Source organism: Alexandromys fortis, unplaced genomic scaffold, assembly GCF_014885135.2.
Source record: "Alexandromys fortis isolate MF-2015 unplaced genomic scaffold, M_Fortis_MF-2015_v1.1 scaffold_54, whole genome shotgun sequence".
NCBI classification, from domain to species: Eukaryota; Metazoa; Chordata; class Mammalia; order Rodentia; family Cricetidae; genus Alexandromys; species Alexandromys fortis.
In genome coordinates, this window is record NW_026067958.1 from 4602272 (window position 1) to 4627895 (window position 25624).

A 25624-nucleotide genomic window follows, 5' to 3' on the forward strand; every position below is an offset into this window, starting at 1 on the left:
TATGGGTGTGGATAAGTTGGCCCAAGGGCATGAGAATAGGAAAACCGATCCCTCCCCTTGCTGCCTGCTGCAAGGTAGGTGAGCTGGCCAAGGCAGTGCTGGGGAGCTCACCCCAGGGATAATGTTGAGGGAAAGCAGCTGATCAAGGAAGGTGTCACCCAGGCCCAGAATCAAAGGTATGACTTGTCCCACCCCAGCATCCACCTCATCTATGAACTGCTGGAGCATGTGAGGCGGGTGGATCTGCAGATCCAAAGCTGTCAGGATCTCCATGGAGCAGGACAACATCAGGGTATCCAAGAGGAGTCCCAGTATCGATAGGGCAGCAGAAACCAGAGGCCCTGAACCTGACCAATGACGTTCTGCAGCAAACACTTCCAAGTAAAATTATGGACCACAGGGTAACTGTGACTCACTGTGTGACAGGACAGCTCCCACACTGAGATTTTTCTTTTTCTTTCCTTATTTTTAAAATTTATTTGTGGAGGGGGATAGGAAGGAGTAGCAGGGTAGAGGGTGGACACAAAGGTACAGGGAGATGAATGGGATTGGGATGCATGATGTGAAATCCACAAAGAATCGATAAAAAGCTAAAAAACAAAAGGTAGTACTTTTTTTTAATGTCACATATATACCAATTAGGGAATGTATTTGCATCAACTTCAGATGGGAAGGCAAAATGAACAACTAAACCCAAATACATGCTACAGAAATGTATTAAAAGTGGCCATTAACTGTTTGCTTTTATTTTTTAATAACGATTATAGGAACACAAAAATAGCAAAGAAATTTTCATAACTAAAAGAAAGAAATCCAATAATATACTTTTTTTCCTTCTGGTACTAGGGGATTGAATCCAGAGCAGTGTTCAAGTGCTCTACCATTAAGCTGTATCTCTGACCAGAAAAAAACAAACAAACAAACAAAGGAAAAACAAAAACCATAATACAAGTAAAACCCAAGTTTTAAAACAGGGGCATGATCAACACCCCAGAAGGAATGCTCCTGAAACAGCACATAATGAGAGAAAATGACATCACCAAAATTATCAGCTTTGCAGGGTAAAGCAGGAACATCCATATCCAAGGATGTTTGCAAATTTAAATTTTTTCACAACACTAAAATAATTCTTATGCAAAGATTTTATTGGGTTGGCTTCTATTTACTGAAGCACCATGTTGATACCACTAAACATATTCATATAATTCAGTGTTTATAAAATGAAATGAAACAAAAATTAAAAAGAACTAGGCTAAATAATTTTAGATGCCAGTAAGGAGAAGTGCTATCTAGTGACTTAGAGGCCTCTCTGATAACCCATCCTGGTAGAAAGAGACAGAGTTCCTCCTTAGACCCCGATTTCCTGTTCACACTGGCACACTGGAAGGCAGTATACTCCACATGGAGCTGGTGCTCAAGATGAGAAGCAGAAAATGACCCCATTGATGAGATTTCCCTTTTTAGGAATGCCTGGGAGCCTCACAACCTCATATGTGTAAGAGGTTTCATCAGGCCTCATTTCTGGATCACATGAGCTAAGAAAGTGCACTTACTTTGCCCTTATCGGTGATGAGAGGTCGGAACTGGAGCCACCCTTCTTTGGCAGCATCACTGAAGACCTCAGAGGAAGAATCCTTCCTGGATCCAGAGTCCTCTGAGGACTTCTGGCTGTCCGTGATCTACAGAGAGAGCCAAGAGAACACTAAATATAAATAGTTAGACACAGAAACTGTGCTGGCAAAATGTCATATTTAATGTTCTAAGTAAAACACTGTGGAAAGTTCTGGCGTTAGAAACCATACCAGAAACACTTCTAGCCCTTTTTGTAAAAGGCAAATTGGCTTCCATTGTTTTTTAAAAGCCATCTACAGAATAGTGTGACTTCGTTAGTCTAATGGAGTCACATTTTGGCAGAAAAAGATAATGGGCTGGATACACCACACACACACACAAAGGCGGATGGACAGAAAGACAGACAGACGGACAGACAGATTGGCGACAAACAAGAAGCCAAGTCTAGTGGGGACACCTGTAATCTCAGCACTCAAGAGGATGCAATAGGAGGAGCTTAGGGTGTACAAAAAATGAATCTATGTCTACTCTACGAGTTTGGGGCCAGCCTGAGGTACAAAGTAAGTTCAAAGCCAGCCTATTCTATACAATGAGATCCTGCTTTAAAGCAAAATGACACAAAAACTTGGAGACAGAAGTGAGGAAATTAGCCATTCGTGATGGGTGCTTCTGGAGAATGGACATGGAGGGACTGGGAACTGGATGACTAAGCTGGTGGGGCCACAGCAGCACCATAACAGGCCAGAGATGGAAAGTTCAGGAAGAATGCATGGGCTGATGAACACATACTTATCACTTCAATATGTAGAGAGCTAAGGAAAAGTTGGTCTGGTCTTTTGTCTGTGGTAGAAAGGGAAGGAAGCCTGAGAGTAAGACCATCCTGTTGCATGGAGAGTGGTTTCTCTTCAAGGGACAACCACGCAGAGATGACTGCCTGACTGGAGAGAAGATGAGGAGGGATGAACCACTGAGGCTATGGCTTAGACACAGAGTAGACAAGTCTGACGTCAAGGAGGGAAACAGAAGAAACAGTTTGTCTTGAGCAAATGGGAGAATAAAAGTGGAATTAATGAGACGGAGAGAAGGGATAAACCATCTAAGGGTAATCAAGAGCTATGCAAACCTGGAACTGCTTACTAAATATGTGGATGAAGACGTCAGGTTACATAGTGGCTCCCATGAGCTGCTGTTCTGGGAGGAAGCCAAGGCTAGCAAACAGATTCTGTGAGCCCTCTGAATTAATCAACAAGGAAATCAGTGTACAGAAACAGACTGAAACTAGCGTTAGGCATTCCAAAATTTTAACTGTGCAGAAGAGCCAGCAAAGAAGACTCACACAAAGGAAGAGATGACGAAGTAGCAGCAGCAGATGGAATTGTGGAACTATTCTTGACAAGTTGTATCAAGTTAAAAACCCAGGTAACCATCATCTGTGAAGCTGAGCGTCACTGGCAACCTTGGCACAGTGATGATTCTCACGTATGTGAACTGAGGGGAAGAGACCATGTACGTGTTTTTTAAGGTTTATATAAAAAGTACAAAATGGGAGTGGTAGAGAGGTTCACAGATTCCGGGAGTTTTCTGGGTAACAGACAGTAGATGATGGCTGCAGTAAACAAGGACCGGGAAGACTACCCTTGCAGAAGAGGATGGGGCTTGGGGAAGCAAGTGTGGATGGGTACCACAGAAGTTTGGGTGCTTGCTGGCTTTCAGCAAGGCCATGTTCCAAGCACAAAGACTTTAAGGAAAAGGCAAGAAAGGAAATAACTATGCAGTCCCAGCCATTTCCGGGGGCAGCAAATTAAAGTTTTCCTGTCTAGTCATCCCTAATTTTTCAATGAAGTACGAGGAAGGGTAAAGACGGTACAGATGTGGTTAGAAGCAGCAGGTAGATTTTGAGAAGAGAAAATAAAATACAGAAGGGCTGCTTGGCATTTTGATTTGGGCCTTGAGTTGTTAATGAGAAAAATCAGTCCAATGTTTGTAAGGCATTATATACTTGATGACAATGTTTAGAGATTAAAACCACTTATTCAGGTATCTTTCAAATCCAGTGGACGTGGATTAAAAAGTCATATCATTTAAATACAAAACACCCAAAAGAGAAAATACGTACTTTTCTTTGATGGACTAAAGTAAACTAAGGTAAATAAAACATTGATCATTTACTTGGTATCTTAAAAATATTAAATACTGACCTTGATTCCTTTCAGGCTAGACACGTGCTTAAAGGATCTGTTGGAGAAGTATATAAATAAGTGTAGTAAGTATTAAAACTCTTTATGTAAGAACTGACTACTACAACTAAATTTTCATTAATTAACGACTTGACATTTCATCCTAATCATGCTATTGATATGTTCATTGTTCAATATAAGTAAGAAAAGCTAAGTTATAAACATGTACATTTTCAATTCATTGATAACAGCTTTCTTAGCTTTCATTTGCCAGGTCAGCTGTTTCTGCCTTTTCTGCTTTAAATGTGCAACTTTTTAAAACATATTTCTTAACCCTGTCTCAAAAAATCAAAAAAAAAAAAAAAAAACAACCATATTTCTTTATATCAAAGGATAAAGCTACCTCTGGGCTTGCTACCTACAGGGGGCAGTCTACTACAGCTCATCTGCCCTATGCAGCTAATGAAAACCCTGGACCTTGAAGGCAGCAGTCAGCAAGCTGTCAGGTAGTGCCAGCCACACCTTGTGCCCTCCACCAGCAGGAGGCAGGTAAGCACTGGGGAACTTGGAATGTGAAGAATGCAGAGCTCTTCCTTCAAGAGAGGGAATGCTGTTTTCTGCCCAGAAGGCGGAAGCAGACGTGCTTCCTAGCCTGCTGACTCTTTGCATAGTCTGAGACTTTCTGACAATGGACTCCCCACCCACAGAACACTGAAAACTGGTTTTTCTCAATCTATAGAAGCTATCCTTATGGAAGGTGTCCCATTGAACGTTAGCGAAGAGTTTTCAATGTAGTTACGTCCAATTTTCATAGGTTTATGTATGTTTTGTTGTGCATGCAGGATTGAGCTGATAATCAACTAAAGTTTTCACTAAACTGTGTTTTGCTTAAACATGCCTAAAATAAACCACTCAGAGTCGGACTCCAAAAGTTTGAACCAATACTGGCTACTGAGTTAATGGTAAACCAGACTTCTTGCCTATGATCAACTCTCTGCAGGCCCATGAAGGCCAGAGACACTCCCTCTTAAGCCACTCCACCCCTTAACCCACCCCATTGCATACACTCATCCACCCACACTCTGAGTGCTTTCAAGAATGGGAGAAACAAATGCTGTCAATGAAAAGGCTTCAGAAGACAAGTCAGTATTAATTCTTCAAAATAATTAAACTTTTAAGATGTGACTAAATATATCATTGTTCTCTCAAAAAACACCTTAACCAAGAAGGCAATGAGAAACAGGTATACAAACTCCTTCCTGAAAAGTACCAGGAGACTCTGAAACTGTTTACCAGTAGGCTATAAAGAAAGGGTTAAACTCCTGGAGAGAGCCTGTCTCACAGTTTATGTCCACGCCTGGGAACGAATACTGTAAAATTAACCCAAATTTTTGTCTATCTGTAGCGTCTAGCTTTCAATAAAAAATGGCAATGGTAATAAAAAAAAAGACAATTCAAAAGAAAAAAGAACCCAGTTTCAAGATACGGAAGATTATAAAACCAGACACAGACATGAGCTGGACGTTGGAATTACTAACTACTCTCAAGAAAAGGTAAAAATAAAGAAGAGCAGTTGAAGGCCAATAGAGAGTAGACCACTAGCTACATAATTCAAATAACATCACAGTTCACGGTCTCCCTCCCCCAATACACACATGGGACACAAGGTGGATTTGTGACAAACTCAGAGTCACCACCTAGCACCAGTGAGGGACGGAAAGTGAGGAGGAGCCACTACTTGCAAGCAGGTGGGCGGGGAGGAGGAGGCATTTTGTTCATGAGTGTGGCCACTGGTAAGCTGTTCGTGCTATGGTAAATAACTCCACACCTGCTCAGGCATGCTTCCCTAACTGAACTCAGTGGGACACACGGACATAGACACTGGAGTGTAGTTTAGTTGAGAAGGAGTTTAGCAGGAGATGGAGGAGACAAGAGAAGGCAATGGGGAGTTAATATTGTCTAAGACATTGTACATGTGTTGAATAAGTGAGGAAACACGTAGTGCTGCCATCTTTGAAGAAAGCTGTGCACAGCCCGTGTAGAGAGAAGCCTGAACTGCGTGGCAATGGCTCACATATCCAACCTGGCATCATGAGGAAAACTCCTACTGAGCTGGAACATTGTGCCCTGGCCGTATCTCAGAGGAACCGCTCTTATGCGACTAGTCCTAGAAGAACTAATTGTATTAGAATACAAATGACAATCTGATGAAAGCCTAAAAGGACATTAAACAAACTGACGTAAGAATTGCTCACTGATAAACGCTGTCAACATTTCCTAAACTAATCCATGAACCAAACAATGTATCAATAAAAATACCCACATGAAAAGGAACTAGAAAATCATGTTTGAAGGTTCAAGTAATAAAATAAAAATAGCAGAATTTTGAAAGAACACATCATCACGATGAGTAATAGCCCTACCTCATTATGTAAAACCACTATTAATAGCTACGAGTCTGGGGGAGGAATAGCATCTTATATCTATGACACATAAAAGCATGTTGCTATAAATAAATAAAAATATTACTTCTAAAATAAATTGGATGCTACTTTGATACTATTCAATTTGCATTTCTGATGTCAAAGTTAAAAATAAGACAACCTTAAAAGCTAAACTCATAATGAATACCATTTACATAAAAACATTTAAAACAATACGTCTGAGACTCACAGTTTTGCGTCTTCTCTGTAATCATCCAGCCCTTCATCATAGGATTTTGATCTTTCTGTCTTTGAGTTGTGCTGGCCATCTAAGCTGGGAGGTCCAACAGATTCTGCAATTCAGACCCAGCATTCATACTTTTTAAATGATCTTTCAGACTCTTTCAATGGTAAAAAGATCCGTTTGCCCGGTATTTGTGAGGTACAGTGCAGAATCACTTTAAACATACCTTGGTCATGGGAGAGCTGACGTCGAATCAAAGGAGCAGAAGTCGTGAGGCTGGGAGGAACTGTTGCTATGGAGGGGACCTGGGAGGGAGAGGCTGAGATTACAGCAGATGCAGGGATATGTGCGATATCATGATCAATGCTAGGGCTGGTTGGCTCGTCTGCAAGGAAGGAAAACAATTACCGAACCTTAAAATTGTCATAGTCGACTGTTGTGCCTAAAAAGGCCAAATGAAGGTTTTAGCAGTCATCAAACCACCAATAAAATGACACAGCTCTCTATTAAAATTCACTTTACACAACCACTACTGTAGTGCTGCCAATAACTCTGAAAATATAAAAATGAATAATTCCCCACAACAATGTGTAAATGAAAACAAGCATAGCAAAGCATGTAGGTATAAGACCCTAAATGGACCAAAGCAAATAATCAGCCATATGTAAAAACTGATTTTTTCAAGTCTACTGTCAACTCCCCCCAACACAAGTCTTTAACTTGTGTAACAAGATAACAAAGTCCAGTATGTAACATCCAGAAGAAGTCTATCAGGACATTCTAATCTATTTGGCATTTTTATGTAAATCATAAAAGGTCCCTTCTTTCCAGGACAGGTGTCAGTCATGATTTTCCCATTAGCTGTGTGCAGATAGACTTGTAGAAATGGGAAACTCTGTGCTGTGAGCTCTCACCATCTCTACGTCTGTCACCTTCTGTCAAACCAATCTGTATACATGCATGACAGCTAACATTAATGGGCTCATTATGTGCTAATACGTATAAACGGTTTACATATCCTACTTCCTGTAAAACAAATGAAATCCTGAAACATGACTTTACAGACTAAGAGAGCAAGACAGCAGAATTCAATGGTGTCATCTAAACCAAGCCTCACCGGCCCTGCCTGCTTGGCACCTGTCTTCCAATTAGTGAGCCATAACTTCATTCTAAATTCTTACTCTTGTAAAAACATCAACGATTTACTTTCTAGTATTTTAGGCTAAACAAAATTTTATAGGAGGGCAGAACTATAAGGCATAAGATTAGATGTCCCATAATAGAATCCTTTACAAATAAACTACAGTGATATAAAACAGAATTTTGATCACTTGGTTCAGACGGTCAAACACTAATTCTGAGCAAATTCTAACAATCTTCAATCATTTTAGTGATCAGTATTTTAGCAAAAAGAACTAATGTTTGAAAAATTGTAACTTTTCTATTATATAACCAAAAGCAATAAATCCTTTAATAAATACAAAGAGTCAAAGAAACAAAAGGTTAATTCTCTGCAAAGATAAGCATGATTGACAAACCTTTAGTCACACTAAAGAAAACAAGAGAAGGCCCAACTAAGAGATGACAACACCATCACAACCAAAAAACATTTCTTTTTATTTTTTAAAAATTTTTTAAAAAATCATGCAGGTACCATGATTATTGTGATGATTAATATTCCCCTGTCAACTTGATTTAGACTTGGAATCGTCATGGAAACACACTCTCTGGGGTTGTCTATGGTGGTGTCTCCAAAAGGCATAACTAAAGAAAGAAGACCTGCCTTTGTGGGCAGCACACTTGATGGGGAGGTATCTCACACCGAATAAGGAACACACTTGAGTACCCGCCTCTCCCCACCCTCCGCCTTCCCACTGCAGGTACATGTGATCATCTGTCATGAAGACTCCATCAAAAAACTATTAGGACATAGGTTGGGGGTAAAGTGCTTGTCTAGCATGCATGAAGGCATAGGGTGGATCCCTAGCTCTTCATGAAACCAGGTATGGTGGCACACACCTCTAATCCCAGCACCCAGGAAGTAAAGACAGCAGAATAAAAAGGTCAAGGCCAGTCTCAGCTATAGAGTTCTAACTCATCCAGGGCTCTCGCTGAGACCCTCTCTTAGAAATAAAACTCAAGAACAACATAACTGTCATTACATTATTACAAGTAAATAAATTTGGTCATACTGCAGGACACAAAAGTAGCCATCAACATACAAAACAGCAGCATTTCTATACGCTAACCAGTAGCTGTTGGGCTATCTAAAAGTCATCATCTCTTTGAGGCAGGACTGAGGCCCTCCCTACTATATCTAGGCTGAGCAAGGTATCCCTCCAAAGAGAATGGGTTCCAAGATGCCAGTTCAAACAGTAGGGATACATTCTGGTCCAGTTGTCAGTGGCCCCACAGACTGCCCAAGACACACAACTGTCACCCGTACATAGGACCCTAGTTTGGTCCTATGCAGGCTCTCCTCGCTCTCAGTCCAGAGTTTCTGATTTAAAAAGGAAATGTTGGGTCTGGGTTACCTCACTCAGGATGTTTTTTCTACTTCCATCCATTTGCATGCAAATTTCAAGATGTCATTGTTTTTTACCGCTGAACTGTACTCTTATGTGTAAATGTGCTACATTTTCTTTATTCATTCTTCAGCTGAGGGGCATCTAGGTTGTTTCCAGGTTCTGACCATTATAAATAATGCTGCTATGAAGACAGTTGAACAAATATCTTTGTTGTATGATTGAGCGTACTTTGGGTATATGCCCAAGATGAACATGGTATATACTCATTCATAAGTGGACACAGCTGTAAAGCAAAGGAGCCTACAGTCATGACCCTAGAGAAGCTAATTAACAAGGTGAACCCTGAGAAAAATATATATAGCTCCAACTAGAAAGGAGTAGACAAGATTGCCTGACAAAATTGGGAGCACAGAGGTGGGTAGAGAAAGGCAGAAGGGGAAGAGAAGGGAAGAAGGGGAAGAACTTGAGGAAACAGGATAGTCAAGATGGAGGAAGGACAGAGATAAGAGCAAGGAAAGAGATACTTTGATGGAGAGGAGCCATTACGGGTTAGCAAGAAATCTGACACTACAGAAATTCCCAGGAATCCACAAGGATGACCTCAGCTAAGACCCTAAGCAATAGAGAGGGTGCCCAAACTGGCCTTGCCCTGGAGTCAAATTGATGAATAACTTAAATGTCACCATAGACTGATGGAAACAGAGGCAGAGACCTGCATTGGAACATTGGACTGAGATTCCAAAGTCCAGCTAAAAAGTGGGAGGAATGAGAATATGAACAAAGAGGTCAAGACCATGATGGGGATACCCACTAAAACAGTTTACCTGAGCTAATAGGAGCTCAGCAACTCCAGCCGGACAGGGAAGGAAACAGCATAGGTCCAAACTAGTCCCTCTGAATGTGGGTTACAGTAACACAGTGGCTGGGGCACACTGTGGGGACACTGGCAGTGGCACCAGGATTTATCCCTACTGCTTGTACTGGCTTTAACGGAACCCATTCTCTTTGGATGGATACCTTGTTCAGCCTAGATATAGTAGGGAGGGCCTTGGTCCTTCCTCAAAGCAATGTGCCTTACCCTCTCTGAGGAGTGGATGGGAGGTAGGGGGGAGGGAAGGTAGAAGGAATGGGACGAGGGGAGGGAGTGGGAACTGGGTTAGGTACGTAAAATGAAAAAAGATTGTTTTCTTTTTAAAAAAAAAATAAGAAAATAAAAAACGAAATGTTGGCATTTTTCCCACATTGTGTAGTAAAAGATTGATGTTACAAGTTAAATAAATGTGTAATAAAATACGTGGAGAATTTTCTTCCTGTAAGTCAGTGATTCTCAGCCTTCCTCATACTGTGGCCCTTTAAGGCAGTTCCTCATGTTGTGGTCACCCCAACCATAAAATTATCTTCATTTTACTTCATTGCTGCTACATAACTGTGATTCTGCTGCTGTTATCAATGTAAACACATCTGACATGTGATCCCTGTGAAAGGGTCATTTGACCCCAAAAGCGATCATGATGCACAGGCTGAAACCCCTGCTGAAGACCTTCGTTCTGCCTGACAGACAGCTAAATAAAGTGAACTGGCTCTACATTGGTATTTGGGGGAAAAGACAAGGCATTTGATATGTGAGGACATTAATCTATAATGTTTTCAAGTAACAAAAAGCATTATTAAAATAACAGGACCTCTAGGTTTGATAGCACAAAAGCAAGCCTTAATTTTTTTTCTTGTTACTTAACATTTGAATAAAGTACCACAAAACAGGTCAACATATACCAAAATTTGTCTTATAGTACACTGACGCCATTAGATAATCCAAACAAAAGAATGTACTACCAAGTATTTTTAAGATCTACTAACCCTAGGAAATTCCCAGCATCTAGTAATATATTAATGACTTGGAGACTGCTACAGTAAAAAGACAAAAACTTATTTTTCATGTAAGCTAACATTTTTTGCTTTCTTTGGCTGCTGAATAAACAATTCTCAGTAACACAGTCTAATGGAATCTGTGTTCTCTAAAAGCTTTTTGGGGAGCATTGCATACATTCTCTTCCCTCCACTTGGATCTTGTTATCTATCCTAACCACCCCTAGAATGTGTATTTATATAACCAATAGGTAATGAAAAACATGTAGGATAAAATTTAAAGCCCAGTAATAAGTACTGAGGTTTTATGAATTAAAAAATGAACATAAAAGTTCTCCAACCTCTACTTAACATGACAAGGTCTTTGGAATCTAATGTTTCAAGAACAGATTTTTTAATCAAAAAGCTGAAAGCAAAGAAAAAGGGTAAATATGTTAAGTAAAAAGAAAGCTTATTTTCTAAAAATCAGATGAATACTAAAATTATATTCCTTTCAGTGTCTTTACTTCAAGCAGAAGTATTATAAATGCTGGGCTATGCTGTAAATAACTCAGAAGGTGCCAGGCTGCCCACTTCAAGCTTGGGAACTTCTGGGAGACTGATCATGGGATGGACAGTTTTCCACAGTGGGAGAACAGTCAAAGAACCTTAGGTCTCGGCCTCTACTCCTGGTGCTGTTTAACTAGTGCCACATGACCACAGACTACGTGAGTAGGCTTTAAGAGGCTGTTACACTGTGTAACTTTAGAAGTGCTAAAGCACATGTATTCTGTAGGAATTAGGAGAAAGGCTCAGGAAGTATTCAAAACGACGAAGGGAGTCAGTGAGCACTTTTATTCTCTTTACAAAGTCTGATTTTGTTGTTTTGTTTTTCGTTTTTCAAGACAGGGTTTCTCTGTGTAGCCCTGGCTGTTCTGGAACTCACTTTGTAGACAAGGCTGGCCTCAACTGAGGAACTGAAGGCTTGCCCCGCCACCACCTGGCTGAATTTTTATTTTGTATATGCATCCATGTGAGTATATATCACATGTACGGGTACCATGAAGGCCATCAGATGGATCCCCTGAAGCTGGAGTTATAGGCAGTTGTGTGCCATCTGGTGTGGGCGAACTGGGAACCGAACTCAGGTCCTCTGGGAAAGCAGGAAGCACTTTTAGCTGCTGAACCACCCGCCACTCCAGCCCTGAGCATTTTGTTCTTACTGAATAATCCAGTAAGACGCTCTGTTTTCATTAATATGCGTATACACAGAATTATAGAGACAACTACTCTGTATTTTAGTTAATGGATGCTTTTTAATAAACAGTTGATTCTCATTTTATCTCCCAGCACTTAAAAACTAAATATATTCCATGTCATCTTATTCTAACATCTCACAATGCAGAAAAAAAATGTGATGCTGTCACTCTGGTAAGATCTCAGTGACCCGTGAAATGTAGCTTCAGGTTGCAGAACACACACATACAAACCATTAGTCCTCAGTTACCAACGTAGGTGAGCTATTACATTCTATGTACAACAAGAACGATTCAGCAGGCTTGGCAGTAAGGATACAAACTTGAATGTGGGTATAATTTTGGTTGAAACTCTCCTCACAATGAAAATAACCAATTTATAAAAACTTGACACTATTCTTGACTCTTTTAAGCTGATTTGGATACTGCTACGTGACAGTTCAATTGTTCAACAGCTTAAAGTGTCTCTAGAGAGAAAAATGTAAGAAACTGACAAATTACATTACAAAGCTACGGAGAGCCTTTCATAAACTTGTAAGACCATGCCTTGGTGTCAAAGCAAGGCCTCTGCACTCCGATGCACGGTCCCTCTTTACAGCGTGCTTCACACTGCTCAGATGCAGGGCTCATTACTAATGTTCAATGCTTTCCTACCTCTTATTTTTTGTTTTTTTTTTTGTTTGTTTGTTTTTTAAACCTCAGTGGTTTACTTACAGGAAAATGGGTGGGGGGCTACCTACAGAAGCACGAGTGACTCAAAGGCAGCTGCATCATAAAAGGCCCACCCCCGTGTGGGTGACAACACAGGAGCTCCTGCCCAGGAGTCTGTCCCTCCCTGCACCCGCCTCTATGACCCAGCAGCTGTTGACTACTGACGTAGCAGGGAAGGGCATGCCTGGATCAACAACTAGGTATAACTGGCCATTGAGTCTCTTGACCACAGATGGTAGAAACTGATTTAACAAAAACTAAGAAGAGATTATGAGAACCTATAAGCCCACTTGTCCAGTGGAGGGGCAGAACCATATGTTCAAAGCCAGCCTGGGCTACCTACTGAGACCCTGTCTCCAAAAAAACATGAGATATAAGTTTACTTCTAAAGGAAAATATCTAATGGAAATAATTTTAAGGAGGAGAAGCAATGGCTCTGACCAAAGCACAAACTTAATATTTAGAGAGGGGTGCTATGGCTCATTGGGGGGGCGCTTGCCTAGTACGCATAAGGCACTGGGTCTGATCCCCAGCACTGTAAACAAACAAGTAAACAACACTTAAAATGCTTTGAAAGCAGTTTAAAATGTCTGTGCTTACGGAATATAAATCCCATTTTTCTGAAAACATTTTTACATAGTCAACATTATGGAGCGTCTCTGAATGAGCTCACCTATAAATGGGATGGAAGCCAGGGAATCACCAGGCGGACTGGTGTTTGAAGCCTTCCTTTCTTCCATCCTTCTTATATGAACCTCTCTGCGAGCATCATTTGGCAGCCAGCAGGTGGTGTCTGACCCGGTTTCCTGGTCATTCACTGCCAAGATGTAAGACTGATGTCTTAAAGGCTGTGGCGTCTGGCGACCAGATGGAGGTTTTTCTCTTAGGATGACAGATTCTTTATTATCTAGCACATCTGGCTGCTGAATTTCAGCCTCCTGTAAGTTTAAATCGCCATTCCTTGGACTGGTGGTTAATTCTAAATCTGAAGTTCCCAAGTTCTCACTGAGCTGAGGCCCTGTCTTAGCAGAAGTTCCGGGTAAACATGGGGACATCTCGGTCCCCAGCTGGTGCTCGAGGGTGTTTTCAGGTCTGAACCATGTCTGCTGATTCAGTGGACTATGCTGATGCAGATGATTGACGGGCCTTTGGTCTTTCGTGGACACCAGTGAGTGCTGGCTGAAGGATGGTTTGGAGACAGGTGCAGAAGGCGCTTTCAGAGAATTGCTTCGGACTTTCACAAGTGGGGACCTGTCTTGTGAAACACCCCGTGGCAGTGACATCCCACTCGTAGTTGGGAAAGTTCTGTTGGAATGTGGTGGTCTTAGGTCTGGTGGGATTTTTTTAAACTGTGAAACAGGCCCCACTCCTCTACCACTCAGTCGCCTGTTATCGGAGTTAACAACAGGGGCCACAGTCAAATTTGAACCTCGGAAAGGTTTGTGAGCTTCTTGCTGCCTGGGTCGTTCACAAATACCTCGTCTATCGTCTTGCTCGGTGAATCCACTCCACTTATATGTCTGTTTTCGTTCCTCATTTGAGTCAGGCATCTGACTTTCAGAATTGACGCTGGCTGTGGCTTCACCCTGCCCCTCGATATAATCCCATGAACGAGTTCTATGATTACTAAAGCTAACAGGTGGCGCAGTCAGCGCTCCTTGAGACGCGCTCCTTGGGCAATACTTCATCAGCACAGAATCTTCCAGTCTTTCCTGAGATACACTGCGCTGCCGGATCTGAACCGACTGGGGCACTCGATCATGAGAGGTGCTTCGACGTCGTACCTGCAAAGTAGTGCGGGTGGGTACCACCTGGTTATAGTCCGCTGCACTCTGAGATGCAGCCCTTAAGCTGTCCAACCTTTCTTGAATTGTCCGACAACCCATGTGCAACCTCCTATTATCAATGTATTCTTTATAAGTCTTATAATTTTTCCAGTCTATGTGCTGATGGGAGTTTGGGGAATAGTGATTGACAGACACAGAGGGAGAATCCACAGCTTGAGGTCTACTACTTGAGACTCCTTCTAAATGTCCACTGTAATTTCCAGATTTTAGTAAAATTCCAGAAGGTTCCAGCGATCTGGAGCCTGTGGTCTGATGACTCAGGTGGGCAGTGGGAACTGATGACGGTGATGTGGTTCTTGATGCTGCTTTTGAAGAGGTCTGCTCACTTACACCATACCTTACTTCTTCAGTTCTATGCGAAGGACCTGACTGGTTGTTTCTATTGGATAACAAGTCTACCACCTTCTCAGAAGGCACAATGACAGTCCTCACACTTTCACTGCAAACACACACTGCTGTGTTTGACTTTGCAACATCCGTTGGTGATGGAGGCACTTGTATTTCCATTCTATAAGCCCGGCCAGGTTGTGTCAGGACCGGTGTACTGGTCTGCTGTTTGTTCGGTAAGGAGTCTGGAGGAGATATTTCAACGGGCTGTGCCGTGGCTGAAGGAGTGGATGGCAACCAGGGATAGCAAACTGGTGGAGGTTCAGGTATGTTACGGGCATTGCCACTGTAAGCTTCATTGCCTTTCAGGTAGGCATCTTGAGAATATGCCTGTATGGAAATCAGAGAAAAGTATCACAAATAATTTTCATGTTTGTAGTTCATTATTTGACTAAGTAAGCCCTACCTTACCCTGAATGATGCTTACTATGACATGCATGCAAAGCACAGCACAGCACTGCATATCCTCAAGAATTATCCTTAAAGAAACTGAATAAACTATAGAACATGCCACACATACAAACTGCAATCATTAATTGTTCCAAGAGGTTCATGAGACCTATAATATTGCTCCTAACCAATCAGAGATAACACGCCATTTCTAAAATCTCTCCATTTAAGCTTTAAGATTTTGGGGCAGTCAACAGGTTAAATGACTGTCTAATAAATCCCAGCAAAAGAAAATTCTAAATGTTTGCAAGGGAAGAAAATCAAAATATTAAAAGTCTCACCCAAATACATTGTTGTGTAAGGTGGTAATACTATAGCAAATTTAACATTTACTAAAATGGCTTGTCAATTAACTATAAAGAATTTTTTAAAAAATCACCTTGGAAAATAAGTCCCTAAACATCCATGCTAAATATTTTCATATTTAAAGTCACTGAATGTGCATATTTGAGAAATTAGGTAGCATATATTAAGAACAAAAAATATGAAAAAGATAATTCATCTTTCTAAATATAAACTTTTTATTTTAAGTTCAGCAAACATTACTCGATAAACTGGCCTTTCTCAAGGCACTTCAATTACTAAGAAGCATGCATGCAGCTCTGACTTTTATAATTTATAAATTTATCTAGCAATACTTTCGAAATTTTAAGAACTAAAATTTAATTAGAAAAGCTCCACACAAACAGAGCTCAAGGACGCCCCACAGGGTTATGCGCAGCTGGGCAGTCAGGTGTGGCGACTGTCACCCCGATCAAATGAGTAACTCCTGCCTGGCAGCACACCCGCCCTCACACTACACAGCCTGCCAAGCTCACGTGCAGCTACCACATCACGGCAAAGGATTAAGGAGAGGGTGAGATAGTTAAAAAATACAAATGCAAGTAAATATGTTTTAACACTAGTTCTAGAGTACAAACAAAACATAACGGTGGAGGAGGAAGGAAAACCACGTGTTACATACACGCTCTGCAAATTAGTATGAGTAAGCAAACTTACAATTGTAACAGATTGGCTTGTGACAAATCACTATGGAACATAACTTAAAAAACAAGGAAATGGCTACTGTGCATCTCTTACCAGTGCTGTGACATCCTTTGTAAATTGTAGCTAGCAGAAAATGGGAAAACACAGTAGAAGCTGCTTACTGATATAAAGACAGAATCATGTTGTCATACTGATGCTGGAAACAGCAAGCTAAAAATACATCTATAATGATTTCTCCGGAAGGTACCAAGAGAGTAAAGGGCAGTGGAGCGTAAGAATAACTTCAGTATCCACTGAGCATCTTATTCTCAAGCTCTTATCTGGTTCTTATTGGATCTGTCGTTGACTCTTGGAAGCAGAATACAGCTAGTGACACACAGACCTGACAGGCATTTTCTCCAATATTCATAGCTACCTGATAATGTGCAAGCTTCCCTTCAACACGAGCAGCATCGCTGCCTCTCTCTTCCCCTGAGCGCCTTCATCCCTGCTTCCAGACTAATGAATGCCTCTATTATGCATTTAAAATAGTGCACCCTCCTCCTTCCTGGTAGATCAGAGCATAACCACAGGCTGTCAGCTGACTACAGACAACTTCACCATATGATGGGAGGAAACAACTCTTTGGTTTAAATAGATTATTCATTCAAAACTTAAGATCTTTCAACACAATGTCTTTTATAGTTTTTTATTCATTTATTAAATAACTATCAACTAGACATAAAAAGTCACTTCCAGAGTATAACTTGTAGTAGTAACAGGTATTACAGAACAGTCTTGAATGCAGTTGAGAAATCGAAGCTAAATTTATAAACACACACACCGTAATATTTTTATAGCATAAACACTGTAAATGTGAACATGAAGTATGCATCTTGGCTATGTACTTGGACATAATAAGCCTAGTTTTTTCACATTAATTAAGTCCATGTCACTGCTTTTCTGTGACACATACCCCCCCCCCCCCCAATGACCTAAGAGAGCTTCACGGACTCTTGCAGTATTTCCTGCAGTGGGTTTGTGTCCCTACAGCCGGCAATGTCAGGGAAACTGGGAAGCTTTGGCAAACCTCTCCTGCACTAGATAGAACACACTGTACTTGAAGAGAACATACACACACTTACTCCCCATAAAAGCCCATTTTTACCCCCACAGGTTTTATACATGCTTGAAAAGGTCATTCTGCAATAATTCAAAGGTAACTCATTTAGTCAAATTTGAGAGGAACGTTAGCTATAAAATACTTTAAATGTTTATTTTCTATAGATATAGCCAAAATTTCTACACAGAAATTCTGGACACTAAATTTGGGAACAAATGGTCTCACCAGTTAACCACCCCTGGAGGAATTAACAAGTATTTTATTCCTAAGGTTGTTGTACTGGAGAATAACCCAGGGCTGTACGTGGCAATCCAAAAAGCATAAATATATGGCCCAAACTAGTCCCAAGAAATACTGGGGAAACAAGTTAGGGACAGGGAACTCACAACTACAAAATGCTTTTTCTCCCATGACATCTGAAGATTGCTCTGGGCTCCATAAAGAAAGACATATATTCATAAGAACAGGTAGCTTGGATAGAATCAGAATATGCAATCTTTTTAGGCAAATGAACACTGAGTATAAAAATATAACTTTATGTTCTGGGAAGAGAATTGATAATTCCAACTTGCTTACAACCGTAACGATGTGCTTCCTCTCATGTGCTTGGTTACACAGCATCAACTCTTTCAACAAGTAATCATGGTCCAACACAGCAGTGCTTTAAGTACCCATCAGGGAACCTTTAAATTATCAGTGGGCACCAATTAAATGGCACAGAATACCCCATAAGCAAAACAAAGCAATTATGTCCTTATGTAATTGTGTCTATTTGTATTCTTTTTTTTTTTTTTTTCTTCGAGACAGGGTTTCTCCGTAGTTTTTGGTTCCTGTCCTGGAACTAGCTTTGTAGACCATGCTGGCCTCGAACTCACAGAGATCCACCTGTCTATGCCTGCCGAGTGCTGGGATTAAAGGCGTGCGCCACCACCGCCCGGCTCTATTTGTATTCTTTTATGATAATATTAAGTCATCCTGTATGAAAAAAACATTTACCTGAAATTATATTATTTCAGTATCATTAAGATTGCTTATGTAGCTACTCTTAACGTTGTTTTTCTTTTTAAACCCAAATGGATACTTCAAAATTAAAAACTAATTTAAATTCAATGTAAGTACTATGTAAGGCCTCAAGGTCCCCTCTGAAATAGTTAAGCCCCAGGATCTATACCAAAACACAGTATATTTCTATATAAGGTTAAAAACCAATCAACCAACCAAACAACAAAAACAAAAAACCCTTTGATTCTCTTTGCATATTTATAGTAACTCCAATAATGATGCTTGTTTCTGTCTGAATGAAAATAGTCACCATAGACCCATCAAGAGTTGTGCCCTTGCTGCAGGAAGTATGTCACTGGGGGGTGGGCTTTGCAGTTTCAAAAGCTCAAGTCAGGCCCAGTGTCCCTCTCTCTTCGCCTGCCTTTTCACTCTCTCACCTAGATAGATGTCGAACTCTCAGCTACTTCTCCAGTACTGCCTGCATGCTGCCATGCTTTCTGCCATAATGGACTAAACCAACCTCTGAACGGTAAGGTAGTCCCAATTAAATATTTTCCTTTATAGTGTTGCCATGGTCATGGTGTCTCTTCACGGCAATAGAAACCCTAATTAAGGCAAAGCTTGTTCATAATCCCATAAAAACTATGCTTCAGAAAAGAAGCCATATTCTATTGTCCTTCACAGAACAATGCATATTATGCATCAATTATATTTTATATATGCACCCTTTTAATTTCTAAACAATTTAAAATCAGAGTTAAGACCAAATATAAAGGTGGAGATTTCTTTTATCATTGAGGGTACATGTTTTTAAATTTATGATTGAAGTAATTTATAAAATATTTTCAAGAGTAAATTTTAGATTTTGGTCTACCATAATCTTTGTTCTGAGCCTAGACCTGTATGCCATGCCACCCTATGCTTACAACGCTTTGCACTATACTTTATTGTATTCTTCTGTAAAGAATTATACAGCAAAATGACCTAGTTTTCTTCTACTAATTTTTCTTTGTATTTTTGTTTGTTTGTTTGAGACAAGGTTTCTTTGTATAACAGCCCTGGCTGTCCTGGAACTCACTCTGTAGACCAAGGGGACCTGGAACTTACAGAGATCCACCTGCCTCTGCCTCCAAATGCTGGTATTAAAGGCGTGCACCACCACACCACTTCCTGATCTTATTAGGAAGCTATTTTGCCAGCTGCATGAAGTTGTTTGCCATCCTTCATCTATCACAGAATTCTGCACTCAATTACAAACTTAGAAATTTAGGACAATACTAGCCACACTGTTCCAGCAGTACTGTCTGCTGGCAAGGAAAAGTAACTAAAGCTCATGACAACTTAGCTTTGAAGGTGGTCTATCCTCAAGTCTTGACAACTTAGCTTTGAAGGTGGTCTATCCTCAAGTCTTCCGCTTTCAGGTTTACCGAAATCACAGAGCACCCTGTGGCACTGGAGCCAACAGAGCATTAGAGAAAAGTCCTCCACCTCTAGTCTAGTTACCAGAAGCATCAGTCTCACTCACTAATGCTATTCTGTCACTACATTTTACCTACACCTTTCTGGTTGAGTCTCCCAGGCCCTAGTCCACATACTTAGGAAGAATATTCTGTGACCAATAGTGAGCCATTCCTAAAGAAAGCCAGTATGCCTTGAGGAGACTTGGGCTCATCTCCACGAATCAGCTAATTCATCTATTATATGTCAGCAAATAAGATGAGTCCTCAGGGTCTCCTTACTGATGCTTTTGCTTAACAAAAAACTGTTTAAAATCTTGTTGGGTTACATTCAAACTATTGTCCCTCTGTAGTGATATTTCATTTGTGTTTTAATAAGTAAAGCTTGCCTGAAGATCAGAGTGTAAAACAGTCCTACTGGTCAGCCATGCAGACCAGGCAGTGGTGACACACACCTTTAATCCCAGTAGCCACACTGAAACCGGGTGGTAGTGGTGCACACCTTTAATCCCAGTCCTAGACAAGAATACAAGATGGGAGGAGACAGCTCTCAGACACAGTCTCATTCTGAGGACTCCTGGACGCAGTATTGCCATTTCCGACTAAGGCAGAGGCTTAAGAGCCAGTGGCTGGCTGTTTTGCCTTTCTGACCTTTAGGTTGAACCCCAATATCTGTCTCTGGGTTTTTAATTAATCATCAATAAAACATCCCTGTTTTATTGAATTTAGCTGTGAGTTAAAAACAAGCCACTGAGAAGAGATCATCACCACTTCCTGTACGCTAATGACTTGCCAAGTCCACTGAAAACATTATTTCAAGCGAAAGTTTTATTTTTGATATCCTTTACCCCTTCTTGCACTCAGGAAAGTGTTTTAGACTACATGCCCACTTCATGCCCACACTGTTTCACTTACTCAAATGCATTTCCCACTAAGCTGCAGAGTCCATTCACAATGAACACTTACTTCTAAAGGGCTAACAAAACAGTAACAGTTATAAGAAAAGTTAGCACCTACTTTCTAAAAACTCTTATTTACACATCAAAAAACAAAAATTCTAATCCCTAAGGATCTGCGTATACACTCTGATGTTTGGCCTTGGCGTCAAAGGATACCCATAATGCGACTAGGCTCGACTGTTCAGGAATTTCATCCTAAATGGTAACATTAATAGTCTCCTGTGAAACTGGAGGCTGGGGGATTAGCTCAGAGGCAGAGAGCTTCCTTAGCAAGCCCAAGGCCCAAGGTTCAGGCCTCAGCTTCAGGGGAGCTCAATGAAGAATTATAAAACAGTCCCATGAACGACACTTAGTTCCAATAATGGACAACAGTCTCTCGTTCTCTTATAAAGCACACAGCCACACACTGCTGAGAGGGTCAATCGGGGGGGTGGTTTTGATCTGCAACCTCTTTTGATGCAATCCTCTTCCTTTTAAAATCATCTTAATATTCATGTCTACGAACAATTTCTATTTGGAGAAAGCTTACCACTTGGAGGATATCTTCATCCTTTGGCATAACACTGAGCTCCAGCGTGGTGTCACTGAAATGGAGCACAACACTGTCAGGAGGCAGGAAGCTGACAAGAAACTCTAACTCAGAACGCTTGGTTTAGGAGCACTTTTAAACCATCACTTTCAAAACAAACCATATGAAAGAAGCTGTTCGCACAGAGGTAGGTGACATACAAAAGAGGGCACCCCACGTAAGTTTCCATAGTTCATAAGCAACTGAGCTGTCTTTATGACATGCCGCTAACTCAGAAATAAAGTGTTACATAATAAACAGTTTTAGGACAAAACTTGTAAAAATATCAGAATATGAGTCTTTATTGCTTATTTGAGCCATAAGACAAAATTATAGGTTTTTATTATCAACTTAAAATTTATTAACACAAAATAGCCAGGAACTCTTCTAGTGACTTTTTTGCTTTGATACTTTTAAGTTCTGGGGATTGAACTATATCCCAGCCCCTCAAATTTAACATTTTAAGCAGATTTAAACTTCCTAATTTTGAAAATTCCATCTTGGCCTCAGACGCGGTGAACATAATTTTAGTTTTCAGCATCACCTCAACTATTTGTTTTATCACTAGGATTTAATCTCAGAACCTTAGGTACAGCTTAAAGCGTTTTCATGCTGGCACTGCAGGTTTCTGTTGGGGACGGCCCCTGGGTTTGCACAGGGCAGTGGGAGACCATTTGCCAGAGCCTGGCTTGATCTGTAGCACAGGAAAGAAAAGGGGAGGAAAGAGAACTCAAGAGGAGCTGAAATGAGCCCTGTGACATGGCCTGCATTCATATTTAGATATATTAAGGATCGTGGGGCTATCTTAACCTATTATCACAGCTTCCCTTTGATACCCTCAAAGGCTAATAAATATGTAAATATGTAAACCAATGAGCCACGGGTGCAAACACATCTAACAGCCCCTGCATTCCAGCATTTCAGGATGTCAAAAACACACATAATGTACAGAGACGTCCCCAGCAGTGACAGTCACTGCAGCCCCGGAGCTTTCGGCTGCTCTGCCCTTGCTACGCAACTTTCTGACATAAACTAACATCATAAAAGGCTTTTCTCTCAGTATCAAATTGCTTGTGGCAGAAATTTTAAGACTACTATTCTCGTGTTACTCTGAAAGATCTGTACCAATAATAGAGGAATTATGTGGATTTGGGGAAAACAGAAATTAGGTTATATACTGGCATGCTGGTGTAGGTGGATGATCTTGGTTACTGGAAAGGAAGAATGTGTACATCTCTCCTGCTGCCTCTGCAGAAGCTTTGCCTCCAATATCTACGTTAAAGACTTGGCTTCTCTAGGAATTTCATTAAATATTAAAACATCAAATAGAATACTCTGAGATCAATTAATCATGATCATATCATTTCATTGTAAAAACAACACAATGCATTAGGACATTAGTATAAATAATTTAAACTATGGCACAAACTGCTGTCGACATAGCTAGAACCCCGGATAAAAACCTTAGGGTGGTGAAGAGATAGCACTAAGAGCCTGCTGAGCTCCAGGAACGAGACTCTGTCCCAACGGGGTGGACAGTGTTCCTGAGGAAGAAGATGCTTCAAGTTGTCTTTGACTGAGACATACCCACACAATCTTACCTTTTAGAAAATAAAGAATTTCAATTGAGCTTTAAACAGGTAAAGAAAGCAAAGAGGAACCATTCAATAATCCAAAAGTTATAGATTTGAACTGCGGAAGAACCTCTTAGAAAAGAAATAGGATTGGAAGTCAGAGCTAGAGTCATGGTGACGCTTGATAGAACTCAATATCATGACCTCTTTGACTTCGGATTTTTTTTTTTAAAGTTATTTAAAATTTTTAAGTGTGAGAGTGAAAGAAAGAAAGAAGACTAAATTGTCTTTGTGGTCTTATAGATACTTATTCTATAAATATGTATTTACCTTTAAGACTCAAAATTCTATCCTTCTGTAGATTACAAGCAAGTGAATTTAAAAAGAATTGCTTGCTGATATTGTTAAAATAAATGAAGGAATACAAGCTAATGATTTTATTCAATAAGACTGTCAGGTAAAATACATTAAAAATATGCATCTCACTAAGATTTTTTTTTTTTAGAAAACCAAGTACCCATTTATTTCCAGATTTATTTTAAGCAAATTACATATTTGTCCTTTCAAATCAAAGTGGAAAACTCATATTATCTATACTATGTGCTTTCCAACCCCAAAGGATTTTACATTGTGAACATTACAAATTGGCAAGCCCACTAAGCAATGAGTGGGCTAAGGCTTGGAAACACCAGATACATTATCCACTGAAGAAGAAAGCTCCATGTCACCCATGTCCCTTAGAGGAGCACAGCACTGTATGAAACCTACTTGCTCTATAGGATTTTAACAAAAATTAATCAGTTTTCAAGAATCCTACCTGTTCTGAATGAGAGCAATTACTTGGGAATAGGTCTTTCCTATGACACTTTCTCCATTGACTTTTATAATCCGGTCACCTTCAAAGAATAATTACAAAGAATAATTAAATAGAAAGAAAAAATAAACAAACTAACACATTAGGAACTCCGTAAAGAATTCGCTTTGGGTAACTGTAAAGTAGCTCCCGAGACTGCTCCTTCTCTTTGTTGTTCTAGTGGTGCTGGGGTCAAACTGCTTGCTACCTGAACTACACCCTATACCCAATGTGCCCTTATTTTTAAAACATACTTGCATATTTTTAAGTACCTGTTACAAAAATAAATCTACCTGTTGATGCCTCCAACTTCTCATGAAGTACCGCAATGGTCCAGGTAAGAATTCTGATACTGATGAACTTAAACTGCAACGGCCCCAGGTGCTGCTCCTGTCCTGTTGCCCTGTCCCCAGGTACTCCTCCCCTTCCCATCAGACTTCAGATGATGCTAATGGTTCAACAGGATCATCTGATTTTATCTCCTCACTTCTTACAGTATTCTTCCAATCTACATATCTAGATAACTGATAAATGTGCTAGGAAACTTAAATACGAATATGTGCATTTTTTGTACTTTGAATCTATTAATTTACTCTTCATTTTAATGGAGAAAAATATTGGATTACTCAAAAAAAAGAACAGGAATAAAAAGGCAAAAAAAGGAAAAAAGGACAGAAGAATGGGAAATAGAAATAAAGTAATTTTTTGTGTGCTTATCACATTATCTCCTACTTACTGTCTCAAAACTGTGACACCTGGAATATGACAGGTGATACACTAATGAAATTCTGCATGTGTAGATACTAATATGCATATTATACATATTAATGATATTAAAATAAGGGTTACTTTAAATATGATAAGGATAATTACAATGCAGCCTAGTAAATCTCAGCAGCGGTACTCACTACTTATTCATAGCTGAAAATATACTTTATTCAAAGGGAACTAAAAGAAGCATATAGAAGCTGTCGATTTCTATTTTGAATTGCTTTATGCATTAAAAACAACAAAAATATTCTAAAGTATTTGCTAAGCTTTGATTTTGAGTTAATTTTATTAATGTCACAAATTAAATTAGAAAGATATAGTATCAAGCAGCCATTAAATCTCCCTCAGTAGACCACTCCCACTGATACTTGGAAATGAAGGAACTTGCAATACTCAGGGAAGCTCCGTCATTCTGTAGGTTTCCTGCCTGATCAGGCACTTCCAGACTTTTTTTTTTTTTGTCAAACTTCAACTACAGATTGCAAACAGACTGCAAGTCTGTGTCTTAACTAAAAGTGCCCAGATTTTATCAAGTTTCATCGTTCTGTCCGTTCAGCTACATCCACTGAGTTTCAAGAAAGATAGAACTCAATCTCAGCAACAACAACAAAAAAAACATGTGGAGAGTGGGGGGGGGGGAGGTACATAGAAGACTAGAAAAGGGGAAAAAACTACAGGAAAAGATGTGTAAGGAAAAGTGAAATGAATGTACGAGACACTGATGACTAGGACCTGTGCACAATCCAGCCTTTAATCCCAGCACTCGAGGCAGAGGCAGGTGAATCCCTGTGAGTTCAAGGCCAGCCAGATCTACAAGAGCTAGTTCCAGAGCAGCTAGGACTGTCACACAGGGAAACCCTGTCTCAAAAAAAAAAAAAAAAGAAAGAAAGAAAGAAAGAAAAGAAAAGAAA

At 40.2% G+C, this 25624-nt stretch overlaps 1 protein-coding gene across 1 annotated transcript in view; it reads right to left on the reverse strand.

Annotated features, from left to right (window-relative positions):
• The window catches only part of Arhgap21 (Rho GTPase activating protein 21), a 42462-nt gene extending 17005 nt beyond the window's left edge, over positions 1 to 25457 (reverse strand). The window contains exons 1-8 of the mRNA XM_050152644.1: positions 25446 to 25457; positions 23907 to 23985; positions 21477 to 21531; positions 13430 to 15320; positions 6643 to 6801; positions 6423 to 6525; positions 3771 to 3807; positions 1554 to 1679 (exon numbers count right to left, since the gene is read on the reverse strand). Of these exons, the coding sequence (XP_050008601.1) occupies positions 1554 to 1679; positions 3771 to 3807; positions 6423 to 6525; positions 6643 to 6801; positions 13430 to 15320; positions 21477 to 21506 (2346 nt within the window). The 5' untranslated portion in view covers positions 21507 to 21531; positions 23907 to 23985; positions 25446 to 25457. The remainder of the gene's footprint in view (positions 1 to 1553; positions 1680 to 3770; positions 3808 to 6422; positions 6526 to 6642; positions 6802 to 13429; positions 15321 to 21476; positions 21532 to 23906; positions 23986 to 25445) is intronic.
• Positions 25458 to 25624: the final 167 nt, after the last annotated feature.